At 41.8% G+C, this 24,229-nt stretch overlaps 1 protein-coding gene across 1 annotated transcript in view; it reads left to right on the forward strand.

Annotated features, from left to right (window-relative positions):
* Positions 1 to 24,229, forward strand: part of LOC135545223 (tenomodulin-like) — a 130,531-nt gene that overhangs the window by 90,232 nt on the left and 16,070 nt on the right. The window contains exons 3-4 of the mRNA XM_064972848.1: positions 11,397 to 11,537; positions 17,949 to 18,056. Coding sequence (XP_064828920.1) covers positions 11,397 to 11,537; positions 17,949 to 18,056 — 249 coding nt within the window. The remainder of the gene's footprint in view (positions 1 to 11,396; positions 11,538 to 17,948; positions 18,057 to 24,229) is intronic.

Genomic DNA, 24,229 nt, shown 5'->3' on the forward strand with positions numbered 1-24,229 from the left:
ACAGCCTAATATTCATAGTCGTAAATGGACTTCACAAGTTTGCGACCGTTTTGTTACATTTTTCACAAAACATGATACAAGCTTGCAAAATTAAATTACACATTTGTGAATCGTATGGTACTTGCAACAACGACGCTCAATGTGCGACCACGAAATTCAAGATACAAACTCACATGTTTCTGTCATTATTATCCCATAGTTTCTCAGGCTGAACCAAGCTCCTTAGCAAGTTAAACATTTTAGCTCTCTTCACACTAACGAATGTTGCCACTTTAATTCATCTTTATTGCCATTGGCTGTCACATCTCAAATGTTCTGTGTAGACACTCCCATTGCTCCACTGTTTAATCAAACTGACCAAATGCTCCTATTAAAGACACTTTATTACATTTCTTTCTTTGCTATCAGGTTTGCTACTAAATTCCTTATACTAGTTATAACTTACTACTTCATCCTACAGTTTTTTTAATGATTTTCTTCTACTTGTTAGAACTTTTACTAAATTTGGCTTCCTGTTTCTCCATTTATTTTCATTCACTCTGTTGCAACTACTCTCCTCCCCCTTGAGGCTCAAGTAAAATGCAGCATTCAGTCAACAAATGGCGGATTCAACGATGAAAGATCTTACTTTTATCACTTTCATCATCCTGGAAAAATGCAGCATAATTCCATCGAACCTCATCGCCAGTTCCTTTGTTAAATTTAGTTTAATTCAGGAATGGGGATGGGGAAGTCACAATTTATTGTGCCTCCCGCCACCTACTGTGCAGGATGGAAACACGATTCCCCCAAAAATGTAACAAAAAAAATACTAATAAACTAAATCAAAAAATGTTCTGTAAAAAATTAAACCAATCTGATTTCTACACAGGTTGAGCCTGGGAGTGCGGGCCGTCTTCAGATGTAAAATCCTTAAGTCCCAAAAACTTTTCTGCCGCAGCCACATGAATGTCCAGTTTCTCTTACTTCTTTGAGACTTGAGCCATACAGTTTATAACCGTGGCAATGAAAGCCATAAAATCAACCTTTTTTAACACACATGGTATCTTCTGGCTGGCAGCAAACACTTACTACAGTCTGTGGTGCATCTACTACCATACCTTGTTTTCTCAACTCTTTTAAATCGCCTCCGCATAGGAGATTCGATAGAGCGGTCAAACTTTTGTCACCTCAATCTCTTTCACCCTTACAGCGCACTCCAGGAACTTGGGATCACAATTGCAACACCATCGTCCTTTTATACGTTGTTCTTCAGTATACTCCGTCCCTCTACACACACTTGAAACACGGCCAAATCCTTTTAAAATTGGTTTGAAGACGAAAGCTCATACAACATATCTTACATAACCAAGCATCACATGTGCAGGTTTATCAAAAAACAACAGAACCAACAAACTTTCTTATTTTTCTCCATTCACCCAGTGGTACAGATGCCAAGCACCAACCACAGCACATCCACAACCACATCTCTTCAGGTATTTAACCTGAACACAAAGTTCCAGTCAGAAATTTGGACACAGTAACCCCCCCCCCCCCCCCAACGGTGCGAATTCCGTCCGCAAAACCTGAACCTATAGGGGAGGGTCCGTGTGGGCATCTATCCGCGGTGGCGGCTCTGGTGCGGGATGTAGACCCCGCTCCACCTCTGGCTAACCCCACTTGTGGCGCCTCTGGTGTTGGGACCCTCGCCACCGACCCTCTCTGCGGGCCCCGGACTGGACGCCCTCGTTGCGGGCCCTGGACTGGAGGCCGTCGCTAGAGGCTCCGGACTGGAGACCGTCGCTGGAGGCTCCGGACTGGAGACCGTCGTTGGAGGCTTCGTGCCATGGGTCATCACTGGAGGCTTCGTGCCATGGATCATCACTGGAGGCTTCGTGCCATGGATTATCATTGGAGGCTTTGTGCCGTGGATCATCACTGGAGGCTTCTTGCCATGGATCATCACTGGAGGCTTCTTGCCATGGATCATCACTGAAGGCTTCTTGCCATGGATCATCACTGGAGACTTCTTGCCATGGATCATCACTGGAGGCTTCTTGCCATGGATCATCACTGGAGGCTTCGTGCCATGGATCATCACTGGAGGCTTCGTGCCATGGATCGTCACTGGAGGCTTCGTGTCATGGATCACCACTGGAGGCTTTGGGCCATGGATCCCCACTGGGGGCCGGGTGCGTAGAGTTGGCACAGGGCTTACCGGGCTGGGCAGACGTACAGGAGACCGGGCGCGTGGAGCTGGCACAGGATATACTGATATACTAAGCGACTGTCATGTTTCAGACTCCAACCCCTCCAAACTCTTTCGTCCCTCTCCACTGCCAACCACTCCTCGCTCAAACGGTCCAAGAATTCCTCCTCGTCTCGGACTCACCCCTCAGCGCCGACGCCCACGTCATCTATTTTGGGGCTGCCTCTCAGGTTTCCGTCGTGTCCTCTCCTCCTGACCACGCTGCTTGGTCCTTTGGTGGTGGGTAGTTCTGTCACGGCCGTCGAATGAAGTAGACTAAGGTGCAGCGTGGTGAGCGTCCATTTATTTTTATTTCAGATAAATGTCACCAACAAAACGACCGTGAAGCTCAACAGGGCTAAGTGCCACAAACAATGTTAACTACCCACAATCACAGGTGGGAAAAAGGGCTGCCTAAGTATGGTTCCCAATCAGAGACAACGATAGACAGCTGTCCCTGATTGAGAACCCGGCAAAAACAAAGAAATACAAAACATAGAAAATAGAACATAGAATGCTCACCCCACATCACACCCTGACCTAACCAAATAGAGAAATAAAACAGCTCTCTAAGGTCAGGGCTTGACACACACCTACTCATTCAACATTTTTCTTTATTTTTTACTATTTTCTACATTGTGGAATTATAGTGAAGATGTCAAAACTTTGAAATAACTCATATGGAGTCATGTGGTAACCAAAAACAAATCCAAATGTATTGGAGATTCTTCAAAGTAGCTACCCTTTGCCTTGATGACAATTTTCAAATTTCTTTCCTTCTTAATGCATTTGAGCCAATCAGTTGTGTTGTGACAAGGTACGGGTGGTATACAGGAGATAGCCCTATTTGGACCAAGTCCATTATGGCAAGAACCACTGTGGACCGGTGGAAATCTGTCCTTTGGTCTGATGAGTTCACATTATTCAATATGTGTTATTTCATAGTTTTGATGTCTTCACTATTATTCTGGTACTGTACGTCATCATCCCTGAGATGACTCCTTTGATGGGTGCTCTGCTCTGAAGTTCAAAGCACGATACATCTGTTGTCCCGATTTGTTTTGAGGCCCACGACAATCTCCTCTGTTCTTCAGAAATACAATTAATCAGAATAAGACCACTCCTGGTCACTCTGATTGACTTCACTTCTCCCAGCGCATACTTCACCATTTCACACCTCAAATGGGTCTCCCACATATGCATCCTTACTCAACAAACTCATCCCAACAACATACAATCCATTATCATTCATAAACATATCCTGCACTCCAATTTTATACAATTTTATTTTTGTAAAAATGATTCACACTACTGTCGTCCTTTCAGGCCATTGATCTTCACCAACTTTGCTCAACTCGCTGCTTGATTCAAACTCTGTATCCACTTCCTCCATCTCTTCAGCTCTTTCCACTGAGTTCTTCACTGAAAGTTGTACTTCTTAAAATGCTTCAGGAAGTCATCTAACAATTGACTTCAATACCCATAGTGCATAGCATTAGAACTACTGCTATGGAAAACCCCATTTGACAGTAATACTTAGTTCTAATACATAACAATTTTATTCAGAAAACTGTTGTAAAACGACTGTTGCAAGGACGTGAGGAAGAGTTGGAATGTGAGTGTTTTGCTAATTGTTTCAACCCCGCGAACGCAAACTAATCATAAAATAGGGAGATGTAGCCAGCACACAAAAGCTGTCCGGATAAGACAGTTTTTCTCTTGTGGATTTTATTCCTTGATTATTACTGATATGTGTTTGAGGTAGAAATGTTATATGTATGATTTGCAGGAAGTATGTTCAACCAACTATCACAAATCAAATCTTCAACAAAACAAAGGAGACGTCAACAAAACAAAGGAGATGATCATGGACTTCAGGAAACCGCAGAGGGAGCACCCCCCTATCCACATCGAAGGGACAGCAATGTAGAACGTGGAAAGTTTTAAGTTCCTCGGCGTACACATCACAGACAAACTGAAATGGTCCACCCACACAGACAGTGTGGTGAAGAAGGCACAACAGCCTGTCAGGCTGTTTCACAGCTTGGTACGGCAACTGTACCGCCCTGAACCGCAAGGCTTTCCACAGTGTGGTGCGGTCTGCACAACGTATAACTGAGGGCAAACGACCTGCCCTCCATGACACCTACAGCACCCGATGTCACAGGAAGGCCAAAAAGATCATCAATAACAACAACCAACCGAGCCACTGCCTGTTCACCCCGCTATCATCCAGAAGGCGAGGTCAGTACAGGTGCATCAAAGCTGAGACCGAGAGATTGAAAAACTGCCTCTATCTCAAGGCCATCAGACTGCTAAACAGCAATCACTAACTCAGAGAGGCTGCTGCCTGCATTGAGACCCAATCACTGAACACTTTCATAAATGGATAACGAGTCATTTTAACAATGCCATTTTAAATAATGCCACTTCAATAATGTTTGCATATCTAACATTACTCATATCACATGTACAGTTGAAGTCAGAAGTTTACATACATAATACATTTAAACTCAGTTTTTCACAATTCCTGACATTTAATCCAAGTAAAAATTCCCTGTTGTAGGTCAGTTAGGATCAGAATGTGAAATGAATGTGAAATGTCAGAATAATAGTAGAGAGACTGATTTATGTCAGATTTTATTTCTTTCATCACATTCCCAGTGTGTCAGAAGTTTACATACACTCAATTAGTATTTGGTAGCCTACACCTCCAATTGACTCAAATGATGTCAATTAGCCTATCAGAAGCTTCTAAAGCCATGACATCATTTACTGGAATTTTCCAAGCTGTTTAAAGGCACAGTCAATTTAGTGTATATAAACTTCTGACCCACTGGAATTGTGATACAGTGAATTACAAGTGAAATAATCTGTAAACAATTATTGGAAAAATGACTTGTGTCATGCAAAATGTAGATGTCCTAACCAACTTGCCAAAACTACAGTTTGTTAAATTAACAAGAAATTGTATTTACTGTATTTAATTCCATCTACTGTACCTTGCCTATGCCGCTCGGCCATCGCTCATCCATATTTTTATATGTACATATTCACATTCACCCCTTTTGATTTGTGTGTATTAGGTAGTTGTTGGGGAATTGTTAGATTACTTGTTAGATATTACTACACTGTCGGAACTAGAAGCACAAGCATTTCGCTACACTCGCATCAACATCTGCTAAACGATTATGTCACCAATAAAGTTAGATTTGATTCGATTTGAAATCACAAAACTTATTCGAAATCTGTGACAATTTTCTCGTGTCCACCAGACGTTTAAAATAATTTGCGTGTCTTTCATGATAATCTGTGATTGTGTGTTGATAATGTTTAACCTTAAATGTTTCCAGCCCTTTAACCACAGACTATTTTCACACATGGCTTTGTTTGGCAGCACTTTAACTGGTCCTTTTAAAGGTAGCAACTCTTTAAACGTAATGGGATAGTTCAGTGAAATTATGTATTCAGATTTGTTTTCTTACCTAAAACAGTCCATGGACTGCTCTAAGGACTTACTGCAATAAACACTTTTTTTTGGTAGAACAGTCACTGCCAAGAAATACTAATGTTAGCATTTTTGGACAACAAGCTTAACGTTACTTAGCATAGAGTGGGTCTGAAGTTACACATCACACTATTACAACATTGTGACTGGCATTTTGAGACGTTCAGGAGCGTCAGGTACTTCTGGAATGTCTATGGCCTGTCCATCTTTTTGTGAGAAATTACTCTGATCACTCAAAATATTTTTTAAAGTATATATTTATAAAGTATAAATAGCTCACACTTTATGAGGCCACACAAAAATACTTAACTACTGATTAGTAAATGGTTTATAAGGGGAAAGGGGGATTCCTCAGTCAGTTGTACAACTGAATACATTCAACTGAAATGTGTCTTCCGCATTTAATCCAACCTCTCTGAATCAGAGGTGAGGGGGTCTACCTTAAACGACATCCACGTCATCGGTGCCCAGGGAACAGGGTCAGAACGACAGATTCGATCCAGCAACCTTTCGGTTACTGGTCCAACGCTCCTACCCTGCCAGGCTACCTGCCGTCTATAAGGACCTATATTAAACATCTTACGAATGGAGTAAAGATTAATAAATTATTTAACTATTTACTAATACATTATAAATGCTTTATTGCGTGGAGCTATTACTAATTGCTACCCATTTTTTTGCTTGCCTGAAACTGACAAGACTAATTCAATAACTTTTTTAAATTGTTCCTTAAACTTAATTTCATTGTTTTGATAAGTTATATTCCTTATACTTCATGGATTTTAGGTATGTTATTCAGAACAGTTTCAATTGTTAAAACAGCGTTGAATCTGAACCTTCAAATTAATTATATGGCATTTCTGAATAGCCAACCCGATCGAGTGCTAATCATTATGACATTTCTTCAGGAGTTCTCAGGATGTACTGAACAGAACCTTTATAATATGAGAGCCCAACAGTCTTTGTACCTGCATTAGCTACACCTTGAACTAATGTCATCCCTGAATATTGGCCTCCCCACCTACGTGAAGACGCAGAGAAAGCTAATTAACTTTCACTATCATTACTTCCTTGCAACGTCTGGGTCTTTTGTGAGCCAGTCAGGCTTCGGTTGCCGAGCATGTACATCTGGAAGAATTTGTTTTTTAGTTATTGGTTGTAAAGGCTGAGCAAATAATAGAGTGAAGTTACAAGTGAAGGCCACTCTCGGTTTCTCGTGAAAACACTCAATGGTGGTGAGGATGACAGATACTTGAATATCATCTCCAATCTTCATTTGGCTGCGTCTTACGGTTTTAAAGTTTGGGTTCCTTTCTGAGCCAAGGCCATTGTGATCCATGTTAATGGTTATTTATATTGCAGAGCCATACTTGCTGTGATCTTCTGTTAAGAATTATATCCCATTAAATCATTATTGCACCCCTATTCTAGAGCCTGGTAATAAGTGGGCAGATCATTTAAAATGTCAAAAGGATTATGTGTTAGTGACCATGTTATAGAGCTTTAACTAGTGTTACTGTAGTCACTAGACCATAGACCAACATATGAGCATCAGACAGGGACATTGTAGTCATAAACACCAAAAAGAAACTATATTTTTCACAGGGCTTGGGTTATTTTTGTTGATTGGGAATATTAATCTTAATTGATTTTATTGGCCACCTTCTTGTATCCATTAATCAACTCTCTCATTGGTACAGTATGGGGAGCTTTGATTCACCACCACAACAGACGAAGATGAACTCAGCAACATGTATTTCTCATTATAACACCACACTCGACATAAATATTAATAGCGTCGTTTTCAGCTTGTGGGCATGAATCATTTTTGTAGACAGGGAATTTTAACAGCCAGCCATGCATACCCATGAACAGTCCATAAGCAAGGTGTCGTGATAAACAACCAGTGCACAAAGTTTCAGCCAAGTAAAAAAGAAAAATAATATCCAAGCCACGTATTCAAAGTGCCATTTATTCGACGTAGCTACTCACAGAGTACTTACGCAGCCTCTATGGATGTGCAAATCTTAATTTGAACTTGCGGTTTGTCAATAGCAATGTATCAACAATGACTCAGTGTTATCTCTGGTCGTGCTTATGAATACGTTAGCACTTTACAAATGTCAGCATGCAGGACGCCGTTCACTGCAGTTGTGTATTTCTTGCATTGGTCATGTGTTGTGTGTTACATTGGACACGATGCTTTGAAGAATATGACAGAAATCAATGTGATTGCATCAAGTGTGTACTGGCCTCAAATCTTTGTACTACAGTATTTCTCTTTGGCTTATAACACCCCTGCCACCCATTTTAAAAGGGGGGTGATGGTGTATTTAGCCTGGTTAAATGCTATTGGAAGGCTACAGGTATATGAAGCAGTAGCGGTGCGTGGGTAAAATCCCTTTGGAAGCCAAGCCAGGGGAGGAAAAGCCATATTGCAACCTACAGTGGGGAGAACAAGTATTTGATACACTACAGATTTTGCAGGTTTTCCTATTTACAAAGCATGTAGAGGTCTGTAATTTTTATCATAGGTACACTTCAACTGTGAGAGACGGAATCTAAAACAAAAATCCAGAAAATCATATTGTATGATTCTTAAGTAATTAATTTGCATTTTATTGCATAACATGAGTATTTGATCATCTACCAATCAGTAAGAATTCCGGCTGTCACAGACCTGTTTGTTTGTCTTTAAGAATCCCTCCTGTTCTCCACTCATTACCTGTATTAACTGCACCTGTTTGAACTCGTTACCTGTATAAAAGATCCCTGTCCACACACTCAATCAAACAGACTCCAACCTCTCCACAATGGCCAAGACCAGAGAGCTGTGTAAGGACATCAGGAATAAAATTGTAGACCTGCACAAGGCTGGGATGGGCTACAGGACAATAGACAAGCAGCTTGGTGAGAAGGCAACAACTGTTGGCGCAATTATTAGAAAATGGAAGAAGTTCAAGATGACGGTCAATCACCCTCAGTCTGGGGCTCCATGCAAGATCTCACCTCGTGGGGCATCAATGATCATGAGGAAAGTGAGGGATCAGCTCAGAACTACATGGCATGACCTGGCCAATGATCTGAAGAGAGCTGGGACCACAGTCTCAAAGAAAACCATTAGTAACACATTACGCCGTCATGGTTTAAAATGTTCTGATAATTGTATTGTTTGCTCTATAACATATTAGTTTGTATGCCTTGCCACCGTGATATATAGGCCTAAGGCAGAGACAATAAGTAACAGAATAGTGGCAAAATAAATTCAGCCACGCCTTTGTTTCATCACAAAACCAGAGAGCAACATCTATCCACAAAGCACCTTGCATGTAACAAACTGTAACATGACCTACAGCATTGTCAATCAAGTTAATGTTTCCGAAATATTCGGACTACTAAACAATTGTTGATTCAGAACACAGAGTTACCGCAAGTCTCATTGAAAACAGGAGCTGCCTCCACTATTCCAGCACCACTTCAACTTCAACATTTCAACATCATCAAATCCCCTACAGTACATGACCAAAAGAATGTGGACACCTGCTAGTCAAACATCTCATTCAAAAATCATAGGCTTTCCACTAAATATTGGAACATTGCTGCAGGGACTTGCTTCTATTCAGCCACAGAGCATTTGTGATGTTGAGTGATTAGGCCTGGCTCGCAGTTGGCATTCCAATTCATCCCAAAGGTGTTTGAGGTCAGGGCTCTGTGCAGGCCAGTCAAGTTCTTCAACACCAATCTCAACAAACTATTTCTGTATGGACCTCACTTTGTGCACGATAGCATTGTCATGCTGAAACAGGAAAGGGTCTTCCCCAAACTGTTGCCACAAAGTTGGAAACACATAATTGTCAAGAATGTCATTGTTTGCTAGAATTCCCTTCACTGGAACTGAGGAGCCTAGCCCAAACTATGAAAAACAGTCCTAGACCATTATTCCTGCTCCACCAAACTTTACAGTTGGCACTATGTATTGGGGGCAGGTAGCGTTCTCCTGGCATCCACCAGGATGTCGTACTGTCAGATGGTGAAGCATGATTCATCACTCCAGAGAACGCATTTCCACAGCCCAATGGTGGCGAGCTTTACACCACTCTAGCCCGACACTTAGCATTGCGTTTTGGTGATCTTCAGCTGCTCGGCCATGGAAACCCATTTCAGGAAGCTCCCGACTAACAGTTCTTCTGCTGACGTTGCTTCCAGAGGCAGTTGGGAACTTGGTGGTGAGTGTTGCAACTGAGGACAGACAATTGTTACTCGCTGCAGCACTCGGTGGTTCCATTCTGTGAGCTTGTGTGGTCTACCACTTCGCGGCTGAGTCGTTGTTGCTCCTAGATGTTTCCACTTCAAAATAACAGCACTTACAGTTGACCGGGGCAGCTCTAGCAGGGCAGAAATTTGATGAACTGACTTATTGGAAAGACAGCATCCTATGATGGTGCCACATGAAAGTGACTGAGCTCTTCAGTAAGGCCATTCTACTGCCAATGTTTTCCTATAGAGATTGTATGGGTGTGTGCTCGATTTGATACACCTGTCAGCAACGGGTGTCACTGAAATAGCCCGAATCCACTAATTTGAAGGGGTGTCCACATAAGTATGTATATATACTGTATGCTTAGTCTAATATAGTGACAAATAAAAGATACCAAAAACTATTTAGTCTAATCAACGTAAGCTAAATATGTGGCTGTCCGTGGTACTGATTTCTCTGTGTGTGTGTGTGTGAAAGTAGAAAAAACATGTTGACTCACCAATCCTATCCTCGTCTCTTTCATGTTGCCAAAACAGTGTAGGACTCTTGTCATACAGTAGGCTACACACTTTTAGTTTTTGTTGTCCTGGCTAAAATGTTTGCTCGCTAGCCTAACTTCCTTTCATGGGCAATGATGAGCCCCTACATCTAGCTACATATTGAACTTCAGACCAGGGACACAAAGTAGGAATTCATGGTTGGATCAGAATCACTGTTATAATCATTGCCCAGTATCGAGAATTAAGTAGAACCAGAAGTCCAAATCTCCATCTATGTATAAAGGGACAATTTTAGCAAGCTGGCTAGCCACTGGAGGACAACAAAATGAGATACAACAATTCATTTTTTTCTGTCAATGACGTTTGGCTTTTGTTGTGTTGTGAGTGGTGTGAAGCCAAATCCAACCTGCGCCAGGACCATTCACAGTTGAGCTCGCTCAGATCCTTTCAATGCTGATTGGCTATTATTTTACTGTTTTTATCAAAGGGAGGCCAAATGCTCGCTGTCTTCCCTTGCATTCAATGCTACGGCGGCAACAATATCATACTCTTTTTGTTCAGACCTCAATAGATAGATGGGCTACACATAGAGACAGAGGGGTGCTGTTTTGCTCGCTCGCATGCTTTCTCCGGTGAGATACATTCAGCCTCTTGCGAATTGAAGGAAAATGATGAAACACAGAGACGAAAGATAAATTATTTAGGTTTATATATCTTTATTGGTAAAGTTTTTGGGGAAGCCTGGCTTCCCTTGGCATCCATGAATACACGTCACTGATATTAGGCCTATTGAAAGGCTGTAGATTTGAGCTAATCAGTTAAGTTGCCCCACCCTCATGTATTATTGGTTAAATGACCTGTCAGCTAGGCTGAGGATGTTTCTGATTGGTCCTGTGTCTCCAGGTGTACAACCAACATTATCAGGCCGTGCTGGACGGCATGGAAACAGACAGCATCATGGAGATTGACCCCACCCACCGCATTGAGATCTTCAGGATGGGCAATGGTAGCAATGAGGTCCTCGAGGTCCACGACTTCAAACATGTAAGTATTGACAAAATACACATTACGTACAGCATACTTTATGCATACTTTATTTACTGTCTCTTTTTTATTATTATTATAGTTTTTGTGCAGAATGATTGAATTTGTGTTGGAGCACTTTCGAAATTGTTCTTATATTGTGTAAAAGCATTTCTGTTCTCCTGAAATCATATCTTCTTCGACAATACCCTGCACTGCAATGTGTGTCATAAATAATACAAAATATCATAACAAGAGCTTTCAATTCCCTCTCATACACAATCCCTTGCCCAACGTGCGCACATACACACAAAAAGTGCTTTCTAGAAGATTGTAGATTGAAAAGGGGTCTACATGGACCCCAAAAGGCCCAAAAGGGTTCTACCTGGAACCAAAACGATTTATCCTATGGGAACAGCTGAAAAACGTTTTTGGAACACTTTTTTCTATATAAAACTAAATATCTAATAACAAGAGGTCTCAGTTACTTCTCATACTCACACGCAAGCACTTGCGCGCGCACACACACACACACACACCGATAGCATGCATATTGCTGGTTCCTCCTCCATTTCATCCAGTCTGAATTATTGACTTCCGTCAGTGAAGCAAATCCACCAAGAAAACGTGTTTGATTCCGGGCACTGCCACGGGAGATGGCGAAACAAGTGAGCGAGCAGAATAATTCCAGCGTCATTGTGATTACAAAAGAAAAGAAGAGAGTGGAGGAAAACACAAACCTGATTATAAGTTATACTAAGTGTTAGCTGGGGGGGGGGGGGGTTGAAATTCAAAAGCCACCTTAAAAACTATCTCCGTTAAGCTCAAGGGCTGTGAATGAGGAATTGAAATGGGCAGATAATGCCGCTTCTTTTGTATCAGGTTAATACAGGGAACATGCTGCAGGAAGAACCTAGGGAACACGAAGTGGAGATAAGAATACCAGTAGAGACAGGACTGGCATTCAAGCATATTCAACAGTCTTTTGTATGAGAATAATTATGGTCACATAGTGCAACTACCACCAACACATCTAATGTGTTTCAATGTAGCTCTTCTAAAAAATATATATTGATGCAAAAGACAGCATCTATGTATTTTGAAGGTTACTCTCTTTTGTTAAAAATGATATCTGGAACTAGAGTAAAAGCTCTAAATCATTCCTATTACACAATCAATTACTTTCAAACCATATCAAAATAAGCAATAATACAAGACAAATAATGATGTAGAATTCATTTGGGGGAAAGAGTATAGATGAGAGTAGGCCTACCTCAATTCCAGAACCTTGTGCTTGACATCAACACAAACTTGCATTCTGCAAATTGATCCAATCTAAGACACGGATCCCTTTTTATGTGAAGTCTTCCAGGTTACCTTTATGAGCAACACACAGTACCTCGTCATATCAATCCAGATTCTATACTGCAATTATCTATTTTCCTTAAACTACATACTGTTTCTCAGATATTCCAATATCCAAAGATTACATTGTTTATGGCAAGTGACATTTTTTTATTTTTTTATTTATTTTACCTTTATTTAACTAGGCAAATCAGTTAAGAACAAATTCTTATTTTCAATGACGGCCTAGGAACAGTGGGTTAACTGCCTGTTCAGAGGCAGAACGACAGATTTGTACCTTGTCAGCTCGGGGATATGAACTTGCAACCTTTCGGTTACTAGTCCAACGCTCTAACCACTAGGCTAGCTGCCACCACATTAATCCTAGGTTGTGTCCATTAGGCTCAAAACAGAGGGAAATGGACTGAAAGAGGAAGGCACTACCTTTAGTTGTCCAAAAACAAACAATAATTTATATTTTCCATTGCGAAATGTTTTTTTCCAGTTTTGTGCCTTAAAACTTTTTATGGCTGCAGTCCCTGTACAGGGATCAACATCAGGGGAAATTTCAGAGTGCCAAGTAATAGTACCCGATAAAACTCAAACTTTCATTAAAACACACATGCAGGGTACTCAATTAAAGCTACACTCGTTGTGAATCTAGCCAACATGTCAGATTTCTAAAATGCTTTTCGGCGAAAGCATGAGAAGCTATTATCTGATAGCATGCAACCCCCCGAAATACACAAAGGGGACGTAAATAAAATAATTTGCGTAGCCGGCGCTACACAAAACGCAAAAATAAAATATAAAACATTCATTACCTTTGACGAGGTTCTTTGTTGGCACTCCTATGTGTCCCATAAACATCACAATCTTTTTTTTCGATTAAATCGGTCCATGTATACACAAAATGTCTATTTATGAAGACCGTCAGATCCAGGAAAAAACTCAGTTTCAAAATGCAACAAAAGTTGAATATAAACTTTGACAAAACACTTCAAACTACTTTTGTAATCCAACTTTAGGTATTAGTAAACGTTAATAATCGATCAAATTGATCACGGAGCGATCTGTATTCAATAGCAGCAAGTCAACAAATCATGGACGATTTTCTCTCTTCCATAACTTCCACCGGTGTGCTCGATGACAGGAAGTGCCTTTTTCTCATTACACCAAGGATTAACTTCAACCCAATTCCCAACACTGGCGACATCGTGCAGAAGTTGTAGGAACTGTAAACTGGACCGTATCTATTTTGTCTTGCCATAGACTGGCGGAGACTGGCGGAGTGATATTTTTTGTGTGTTTCTTGTGAACAGATTTCCTTGGGGTTTTGCCTGCAACAGACATTCTGTTATAGTCACAGACATGATTTAACCAGTTTTAGAAACTTCAGAGTGTTTTCTATCCACACATACTAATCATATGCATATACTATATTCCTGGCATGAGTAGCAGGACGTTGAACTTTTGCGCGATTTTTAACAAAATGCTGAAAAAATTCACACGCTCCTTAACAGGTTTTAAATGTGCACGGCCCAGAACACGACTGTGAATGAAAGGAAATCACAAACAGAGGTTCAGCGACTCAGAGATAATATTTCATGGCATGGGTTTAGGGCCCCCTTTAACAGGAGCTGAGGGGAGAGCGTGGAGTTAATAACTGATCATTTATTAAAGGTAAAATGAGCATCCATGTTTCTTTTCCTCAACACATTACCTGGGCTGACACTCACAAGATGCTAGATGCGGGTAGAGATGGTAATATAGAGCCCAAGTGACAATGAATCCTACGGCGTCCCCTAACCTTTCTCTGCAATGGCTATGCAATGAGCCCTCCAATCAAATCATTGTTCAGTTGGAAAGCTTAAAGCTATCAGTATACATGTAGCATGTTTAATCAGGGGTGAATAGCGAGCCGGTATTCTGACATTATTTTATAAATCTTGCATCCTTTTCCCATTTATTATCCCCATAATGATGTGTATTTTCTTTCTTTTCTGGTTGACCAACTCTGTTAATTATTGCATCACATCCCGAGATTGTCCTTTTCCTCTCTCTGTAGTGGTGCTCGCCATTACAGTAAAATAAACAGGGGCTCATCACAATAAAGTCAGGCGTAAACATTATACTTCTGTTTCGGCGACTGTTTTTGTAGCGTTTTAAAGACAATTACAGACAAGAGGATTATGACAGGCTTCATATCGTCTCGTTGTGTGTGACCTCTAAAGACAATTACAGACAAGAGGATTATGACAGGCTTCATATCGTGTCGTCGTGTGACCTCTAAAGACAATTACAGACAAGAGGATTATGACAGGCTTCATATCGTGTCGTTGTGTGTGAGCTCTAAAGACAATTACAGACAAGAGGATTATGACAGGCTTCATATCGTGTCGTCGTGTGTGACCTCTAAAGACAAGTGGAATAGAACTTCCGTATTTCCGAGTTAAACGCTAATTTAAAGACGTCAGAAAGGTATTAGAGCTCTGCGCCATGTCGATGTAATTCAATTACGATTGAATCGAGTCCATTTTCATGTCACCACTTATCGTGATACAATGTTAAGGCGAGCGTGGCCGGTGAAGATCCGGCACTCTATTCTAACATGCACATGACTCTGGTAGCCCGAGAGACGGCACGAGTTACAATCTCATATGCTTTCAGACTTATTCCAGCGGAATTACCTAGTCAAACAGATAATTGCACACAAAGATAATTCACAGATATGTCTGCTTTGTTGAAATAGGCTTTCTCCTGTCGTTGTCAAACTGAAAAGGCCCTGCATTCCACAAGTTGGGGGGGATCATCAATGGAGCTGAAAAGAGTGGCTCTTCACTAGGCTGCACAGATTAAGAGAGTGACAGGAACCTATGACTGACTAATTCAGCGGGGGCAGCCTCCATAGAAACACTGGATGCATTCCAAATATCACCCTATGCCATATGCAGTAACTTCAGAAAGTATTCACACCCTGTCACGCCCTGGTCTTAGTATTTTGTGTTTTCTTTATTTATTTGGTCAGGCAAGGGTGTGACATGGGGTCTGGTATGTGGTGTGTTTTGTCTTGGGGTTTTTCAGAGGTATCGGGATTGTGGCTTAGTGGGGTTTGCTAGCAAAGTCTATGGCTGTCTGAAGTGGTTCTCAATCAGAGGCAGGTGTTTATCGTTGTCTCTGATTGGGGACCATATTTAGGCAGCCATATTATTTGAATGTGTCATGGGTGTTTGTCCTTGTTCCTGTTCTTGTGTTAGTTTGCACCAGTTTAGTCTGTTTCGGTTTTCACGTTACGTTTATTGTTTTGTATTGATTCGTGTTTCCTTTGTGATTTATTAAACATGAATCTCAATAGCCACACCGCATTTTGGTCCGACTCTCCTTCACCTATAGAAAACCGTTACACACCCCTTGACCTTTTCCACATTTTGTTGTGTTACAAAGTGGGATTAAAATGGACTTGCATGTATTTTTTTGTGTGAACAATGTACACAAAATACTCTGTCAAAGTGGAAGAAAAAAATATGAATCATAAAACACTGATATATCTTGGCTAGATAAGTGTTCAACCTCTGGAGTCAATACATGTTAGAATCACCTTTGGCAGCAATTACAGCTGTGTCTTTCTGGGTGCACAGAAAGGATTGTACAATATTTGCACATTTATTATTTTAAAAAATCTTCAAGCTCTGTCAAGTTGGTTATTGATCATTGCTAGACAGCCATTTAAGTCTTGCCACAGATTTTCAAGCCGAGGCCACTAAGGAATTCAATGTCGTCTTGGTAAGCAACTCCAGTGTATATTTGGCCTTGTCTTTGCCGATGACAAGCATAACCATAACATGATGCAGCCACCACCATGTTTGAAAATTTGAAGAGTGGTACTCACTGATAAATTGTGTTGGATTTGCCCCAAACATAACATTTTGTAATCAGTAGAAAAAGTTCATTCTTAATTTTGCAGTATTATTACTTTAGTTCCTTGTTGCAAACAGGATACATGTTTTGGAATATTTGTATTCTGTCAGGCTTCCTTCTTTCACTCTGTCATTTAGGATAGTATTGTGGAGTAACTACAATGTCGTAAACTCTGTAACTGTTTTAAAGTCACCATTGGTCTTATGGTGAAATCCTTAAGCGGTTTCCTACCTCTCTGGCAACTGAGTTAGGAAAGACGCCTGCATCTTTGTAGTGACTGGGTGTATTGATACACCATCCAAAGTGTAATTAATAACTTCACCATGCTCAAAGGGATATTAAATGCCTGCTTTTTTTAATCCATCAAGCAATAGGTGACCTTCTTTGCGAGGCTTTGACCTTCTTTGCGAGGCTTCACTGCTTGACTGAGGGACCTTGCAGATAATTGTATGTGTGGGGTACAAAAGATGAGGCAGTCATTCAAAAATCATGTTGAACACTATTATTGCACACAGTTAGTCAATTGAACTTATTATGTGTTATTATTATTAAGCACATGTTTTATAAATATAATTTAGGCTTGCCATAACAAAGGGGTTGAATATTTCAGCTTTTCATTTTTAATTAATGTTCAAAAAGAAATACAAACATAATTCCCATTTGATATTGTGGGGCATTGTGTGTAGGCTAGTGACACCTAATCTCAATTGAATCAATTCTAAATTCAGGCTGTATCACAACAACATGTGAAAAAAGTCAAGGGGTGTTAATGCTTTCTGAAGGCACTATCAATGGAAAAGGGTGCCATTTGGGATGCAACTACTGCCTTGCACTAGGATATGTCGCTTGGCTTTCCTGCTTGAGATATCCTCTCTATCAAGTATTGTTTAGCCTGGATGAACCCCTCGTTTTTTACTCAATCTCTTCTAAACGTGAGGCTTGTGTTGTAGGAGATAAATTGTCTTTGAATGTGCTGTAATCTAGAAGGAGGTAGAAAAAAGGTAGAAGGAGAAAAACAAAGCAAGAAACTCAAAAGGCACCCTCATTAGGTTCTAACTTCTGTTAGTTATTAAGAGCATTTTGAAAAATGATATCGCCCCATCGCCATGCTGTAATAAACGATACATAACAGAATTTTGTATTATTCCATCTCGCTTTTTCCGCTCAAAGGGAATCACAGGTATCCGGTTCGCCAAACATCAGAGGTGTTACATCAAGACCCAGACCAGGGAGATTCCCAAAGTGACAGAGGTGGCGACCTTGAACACAGAGATACCGGTACAGTATGAATATCTGCATCTCTCTGACTCAATGTGTGTGTGTGTGTGTCTGTGTGTGTGTGTGTCTGTGTGTGTGTGTGTGTGTGTGTGTGTGTGTGTGTGGAGAAAAATATGTATTTTGCAGGGGTAGTAGGAATAAAACAGAGAAGAGGAGTCGGAGAGCTGTGCTCAAACACTCACCCTGACCTCCGCCCTCTCCCGCTGAAGTATAATCTCTGTCTCCAGCACACAGGAAACCGTCTGAAAGCTGCCCGCAAACCCACCAAACCCCCTTTGTGGATCACATCAAATGGTGTTTGCTGTCAATCTTGAACTAATATACATTTGTAATCATACTCCTCCAAAGGCTTGACCAAAATAGCCTAAAGGGGTAAGTGTGAACGAGAACGTAAGAGAGGGATCTGAGGAAGAGGTATAAGCCATTAAAGGGTGCGTGCATTTCTTCGAGCGATTCATTTCACTTCTCCTGGCCTAAGAGCCGTCCGTATATGAAGTTCGGCAGATGAATGCCTCACAAAATATTTTCAGCCTCTACCATCCTCCACACTCATTTACATTTTACAGATGGCAATTACCAGCTACATCATTAAAAAAATGTTTTTAAATGTTGCTCCATCGTCATGCCAAGTAAATCCCAGATATCCCTTTCTGACTTTAGGAACACAAGCTGTTTAGACGGAGAACCAGACTGCATCCAAAACCGCCATAATAAAGTCAGACTACGATTTGCAACTGCACATGGGGACAAAGATCGGATTTTTTAGAGAAATGTCCTCTGGTCTGATTAAACAAATATATAACTGTTTGGCCATAATGACCATCGTTAATGTTTGGAGGAAAAAGGGGGAGGCTTGCAAGCCGAAGAACACCATCGGAACCATGAAGCATGGTGGTGGCAGCATCATGTTGTGGGGGTGCTTTGCTGCAGAAGGGACTGGTGCACTTCACAAAATAGATGGCATCATGACAAAGGAATATGATGTGGATATATTGAAGCAACATCTCAAGACATCAGTCAGGAAGTTAAAGCTTGGTCGCAATGGGTCTTCCAAATGGACAATGACCCCAAGCATACTTCCAAAGTTGTAGCAAAATGGCTTAAGAACATCAAAGTCAAGGAATTGGAGTGGCCATCACATAGCCCTGACCTCAAATCCCATAGAAAATGTGTGGGAAGAACTGAAAAAGCATGTGAGAGCAATGAGGCCTACAAACCTGAATCAGTTACACCAGCTCTGTCAAGAGGAAAAAATGTATAAAAACAATATGGGGATGAGGTAGGTAGATTGGGTGGGATATTTACAGATGGGCTATGAAATATAAATCTCAGGCTTCAGCGATTTTTGCCATTCGTTCCAGTCATTGGCGGCAGAGAACTGGAAGGAAAGGCGGCCAAAGGGGGTGTTCCAGCAAGACACTTAGGTATTTGTAGTTGTCCACATATTCTAAGTCAGAACCGTCCAGATTAGTGATGCTAGTCGGGCGGGCGGGTGCAGGCAGCAAACGGTTGAAAAGCATGCATTTGGTTTTACTAGTGTCTAAGAGCAGTTGGAGGCCACGAAAGGGGTGTTGTATGGCATTGAAGCTCATTTGGAGGTTAGTTAACAGTGTCCAAAGAAGGGCCAGATGTATACAGTGTGGTGTCGTCTGCGTAGAGGTGGATCAGGGAATCACTCGCAGCAAGAACGACATCGTTGATATATACAGAGAAAAGAGTCGGCCCAAGAATTGAACCCTGTGGTACCCCCATAGAGACTGCCAGAGTTCCGGACAACAGGCCCTCCGATTTGACACACTGAACTCTGTCTGAGAAGTAGTTGGTGAATCAGGCGAGGCAGTCATTTGAGAAATGTTACAACCGTGTGAACCACAGAGTGGTTAATTAAAAACAAAACAGCTTATGCTGCTGCTCAGCTCATCCAAGCTGCGGGCTATGTGAATGTGGGCTCAGTGGTGGACGTCTGGGGCCTCAGATTCTCAGAGGTGAGGTGAAAACAATGTAGCCGGTGAGGGATCTGCGAGTGGCTGATAAGGAAATAAAGCACCCGGGGAGTAGAACAAGGTGACAAACATGAATTGTTTGCCGCCGGTATCTTCGGCCATTTTCACTTTGCTCCTCGTATGAAATGATGGGAGGCTTTAATCCCTGAGCCTCCCCTAGTTTCCCTCCAGTCTTGAAGCTGATGAAATTCCCATTGTCCTCCTCCTTCAGACAGTAGAATAGTGTGTTATTGGATCTCTTCTTCCTCCTCAGGGTAACCACTTAATATGTATTGCCACAAACAACCTAGCTGGCAAGGAAACCTCCCACTCAGATAAAACACAAACAAATGCCAAACAATGCATGGAAAAACAACACATTCTTGGAATTATATGTCGGTAGGTAAATGTCATTTGACTAAAACAAAAAGTTGTGTGTCATTTTGAACATGCGGAGCATTCACATTATTAAAAGTGTGGGTAACACTTTACTTGACACCCAGCGTCATAACACATTATGACACGGTCATAACCATGTCATGTGTCATAGCTGCTGACATAACTTGTTATAATATGGTCATAAAACACTGTCATGACAGATATATTTATACCTGTTGTGACATATAGTGTTATTTTACGGCTGGTTATGACATCTACATAAGAGTGTCAAAATCCACAAGACCTACCCACACAAGGCAAAACATTACACCATAGCCTATGTCGCAACATTGTTATATAATTATTTATTTTTTGACCATGTGAAATTATCATTGTAATTGGCACACATTGATGTCAGACATGCACCTACCTCAATGCTCTGTTGCTAAGACACACTCTTTCTGACTGATGACTGAAATACGGTTGAAGTCGGAAGTTTACATACACCTTAGCCAAATACATTTAAACTCAGTTTTTCACAATTCCTGACATTTAATCCTAGTATAAAGTCCCTGTCTTAGGTCAGTTAGGATCCCCACTTTATTTTAAGAATGTGAAATTTCAGAATAACAGTAGAGAGAATGATTTATGTCAGCTCTTATTTATTTCATCACATTCCCAGTGGGTCAGAAGTTTACATACACTCAATTACTATTTGGTAGTATTGCCTTTAAATTGTTTAACTTGGGTCAAACGTTTCGGGCAGCCTTCCACAAGTTTCCCACAATAAGTTGGGTTAATTTTGGCCCATTCCTCCTGACAGAGCTGGTGTAACTGAGTCAGGGTTGTAGCCTCCTTGCTCGCACATGCTTTTCCAGTTCTGTCCACAAATTTTCTATAGGATTGAGGTCAGGGCTTTGTGATGGACACTCCAACCCTAACCTTACCCCTTAAGCCATTTTGCCACAACTTTGAAAGTATACTTGGGGTCATTGTCCATTTGGAAGATCCATTTGCGACCAAGCTTTAACTTCCTGACTGATGTCTTGAGATGTTGCTTCAATATGTCCACATCATTTTCCTACCTCTTGATGATCTATTTTGTGAAGTGCACCAGTCCCTCCTGCAGCAAAGCACCCCCACAACATGATGCTGCCACCCCCGTGCTTCATGGTTCGGATGGTTTTCTTCAGCATGCAAGCCTCCTCCTTTGCCCTCCAAACGTAACGATGGTCATTATGGCCAAACAGTTCTATTTTTGTTACATCAGACTAGAGACATTTCTCCAAAAAGTACCATCTTTGTCCCCATGTGGAGTTGCAAACTGTAGTCTGGCTTTTTTATGGTTGGTTTGGAGCAGTGGCTTCTTACTTGCTGAGTGGCATTTCAGGTTCAGTCGATATAGGGCTCATTTTCCTCCAGCATCTTCACAAGGTCCTTTCTCGTTTTTCTGGAATTGATTTGCACTTTTCGCACCAAAGTACGTTCATCTCTAGGAGACAGAGCGTGTCTCCTTCCTAAGCAGTAGGACGGCTGCGTGGTCCCATGGTGTTTATGCTTGCGCACTATTGTTTGTACAGATAAACGTGGTACCTTCAGGCATTTGGAAATTGCCAGACTTGTTGAGGTCTACAATTTCTTTCTGACTTCTTGGCTGATTTCTTTTGATTTCCCCATGATGTCAAGCAAAGAGGCACTGAGTTTGAAGGTAGGCCTTGAAATACATCAACTGGTACACCTCAAATTATGTCAATTAGCCTATCAGAAGCTTCTAAAGCCATGACATCATTTTCGGGAATTTTCCAAGCTGTTTAAAGGCACAGGCAATTTAGTGTATGTAAACTTTTGACCCACTGGAATTGTGATTCAGTGAATTATAAGTGAAATCTGTTGGAAAAATTACTTGTGACATACACAAAGTAGATGTCCCAACCCAGTTGCCAAAACTATAGTTTGTTAACAAGAAATGTGTGGAGTGGTTGAAAAATGGGTTTTAATGACTCCAACCAGAGTGTATGTAAACTTCCGACTTCAACTGTAAGGGCATGTATGTGATAGGCATATCTGGCTTATATGATTATAATGGTCAAAATGCCTCTTGATTGTCTCAAAGTGTATTTTCTTAATCCAAGTGAAGTGACACAGAATGGTCATAATGTATTTTCTTTTAAATACGATGAAAAAACATGACTGAAGATAATTAATTACAACAACAAAAAAGGATTTAAGACAAACTTTCAAACAAAAGGAATCTTCTTGGCAGGGGAAAAACTCTCTTGAATAAATGTTGGTTTTTACACTCTTATGTAGGTATCATTACCAACCATAAAATAGTGCAATATGTCACAACAGGTGTAAATATATGGGTCATGACATTGTTATGTCAAGTAAAGTGTTACCAAAATGTGCCATGGCTTTATCCAGAGTCTTATGGTGTCATGAGAAAATATTAATTGATCAATGACAAACACAATTAACCTACAGTATGATCTTGAGTCACAAAGTTGCACTCTTAAGACATTATAGTGAGAGAGGGTGTAACAATCCGGGTGTCGTGGGTGTGGAGTCAAAGGCAGGAGACAGAGAGTACAATGCTGTGCTCTTTAATGCACTAAACGCACCTCAGGGTGCTAACAATGATCACGGCCCCAAAACACAGGGAATGTCAAAATGACGATTTAAAAAAGGCACAACTAGGCACTAACACGTTCCTCTGATACAGAGCAGAAGGTTAAAAAGAATAATCCCGACCGGGAAGGGAAACCACCCTCAGTCGGACTCGTGACAGTACCCCCTCCCCGACGCGCAGCTCCTGCAGCGCGCCGACACCGGCCTCGAGGTCGCCCCGGAGGACGGGGTGCAAGGCGATCCGGATGGAGGCGATGGAAATCCCTCAACATGGATGGATCCAAGATGTCCCCCACCGGTACCCAGCACCTCTCCTCCGGACCGTACCCCTCCCAGTCCACGAGGTACTGCAGGCCACTCACCCGGCGTCTTGAGTCCAGAATGGCCCGGATCGTATACGCCGGGGACCCCTCGATGTCCAGAGGGGGGGGAGGGACCTCCGGCACCTCACTGTCCTGCAGGGGACCAGCTACCACTGGCCTGAGGAGAGACACATGAAACGAGGGGTTAATGCGATAATAGGAAGGGAGTTGTAATCGATAACACACCTCGTTTATTCTCCTCAGGACTTTAAAGGGCTCTACACACTGCAGATCCAGCTTTCGGCAGGGCAAGCGGAGAGGTAGGTTTTGGGTCCAGAGCCAGACCCTGTCCCCCGGTACAAACACGGGGGCCTCACTGCGGTGGCGGTCAGCACTCCTCTTCTGCCGTCCACTAGCTTGTCGTAGAGATTCCTGGACGGCCCTCCAGGTCTCCTTGGAGCGGGGTGATAACCGGAGGTCAGGCTGACAGAGACCTCTAAACGCTCCATGAAAGCCCTCCATACCCAAGACGTGAATTGGGGGCCTCGATCAGAAACAATGTCCTCCGGCACACCGTAGTGCCGAAAGACATGGGTGAATAATGCCTCCGCAGTCTGTAGGGCTATAGGGATACCGGGTAACGGGAGGAGACGGCAGGACTTAGAGAACCGATCCACAATCACTAGAACCGTGGTGTTCCCCTGAGACGGCGGAAGATCGGTCAGGAAATCTACTGATAGATGTGACCATGGCCGCTGTGGAACGGGGAGGGGTTGTAATTTCCCTCTAGGAAGGTGCCTAGGAGCCTTACTCTGGGCGCACACCGAACAGGAGGAGACATAACCCTTAACGTCCTTAGCCAAAGTAGGCTACCAATACCTCC

This window comes from Oncorhynchus masou, chromosome 9 (genome assembly GCF_036934945.1).
Source record: "Oncorhynchus masou masou isolate Uvic2021 chromosome 9, UVic_Omas_1.1, whole genome shotgun sequence".
In the NCBI taxonomy this organism is placed as follows: Eukaryota; Metazoa; Chordata; class Actinopteri; order Salmoniformes; family Salmonidae; genus Oncorhynchus; species Oncorhynchus masou.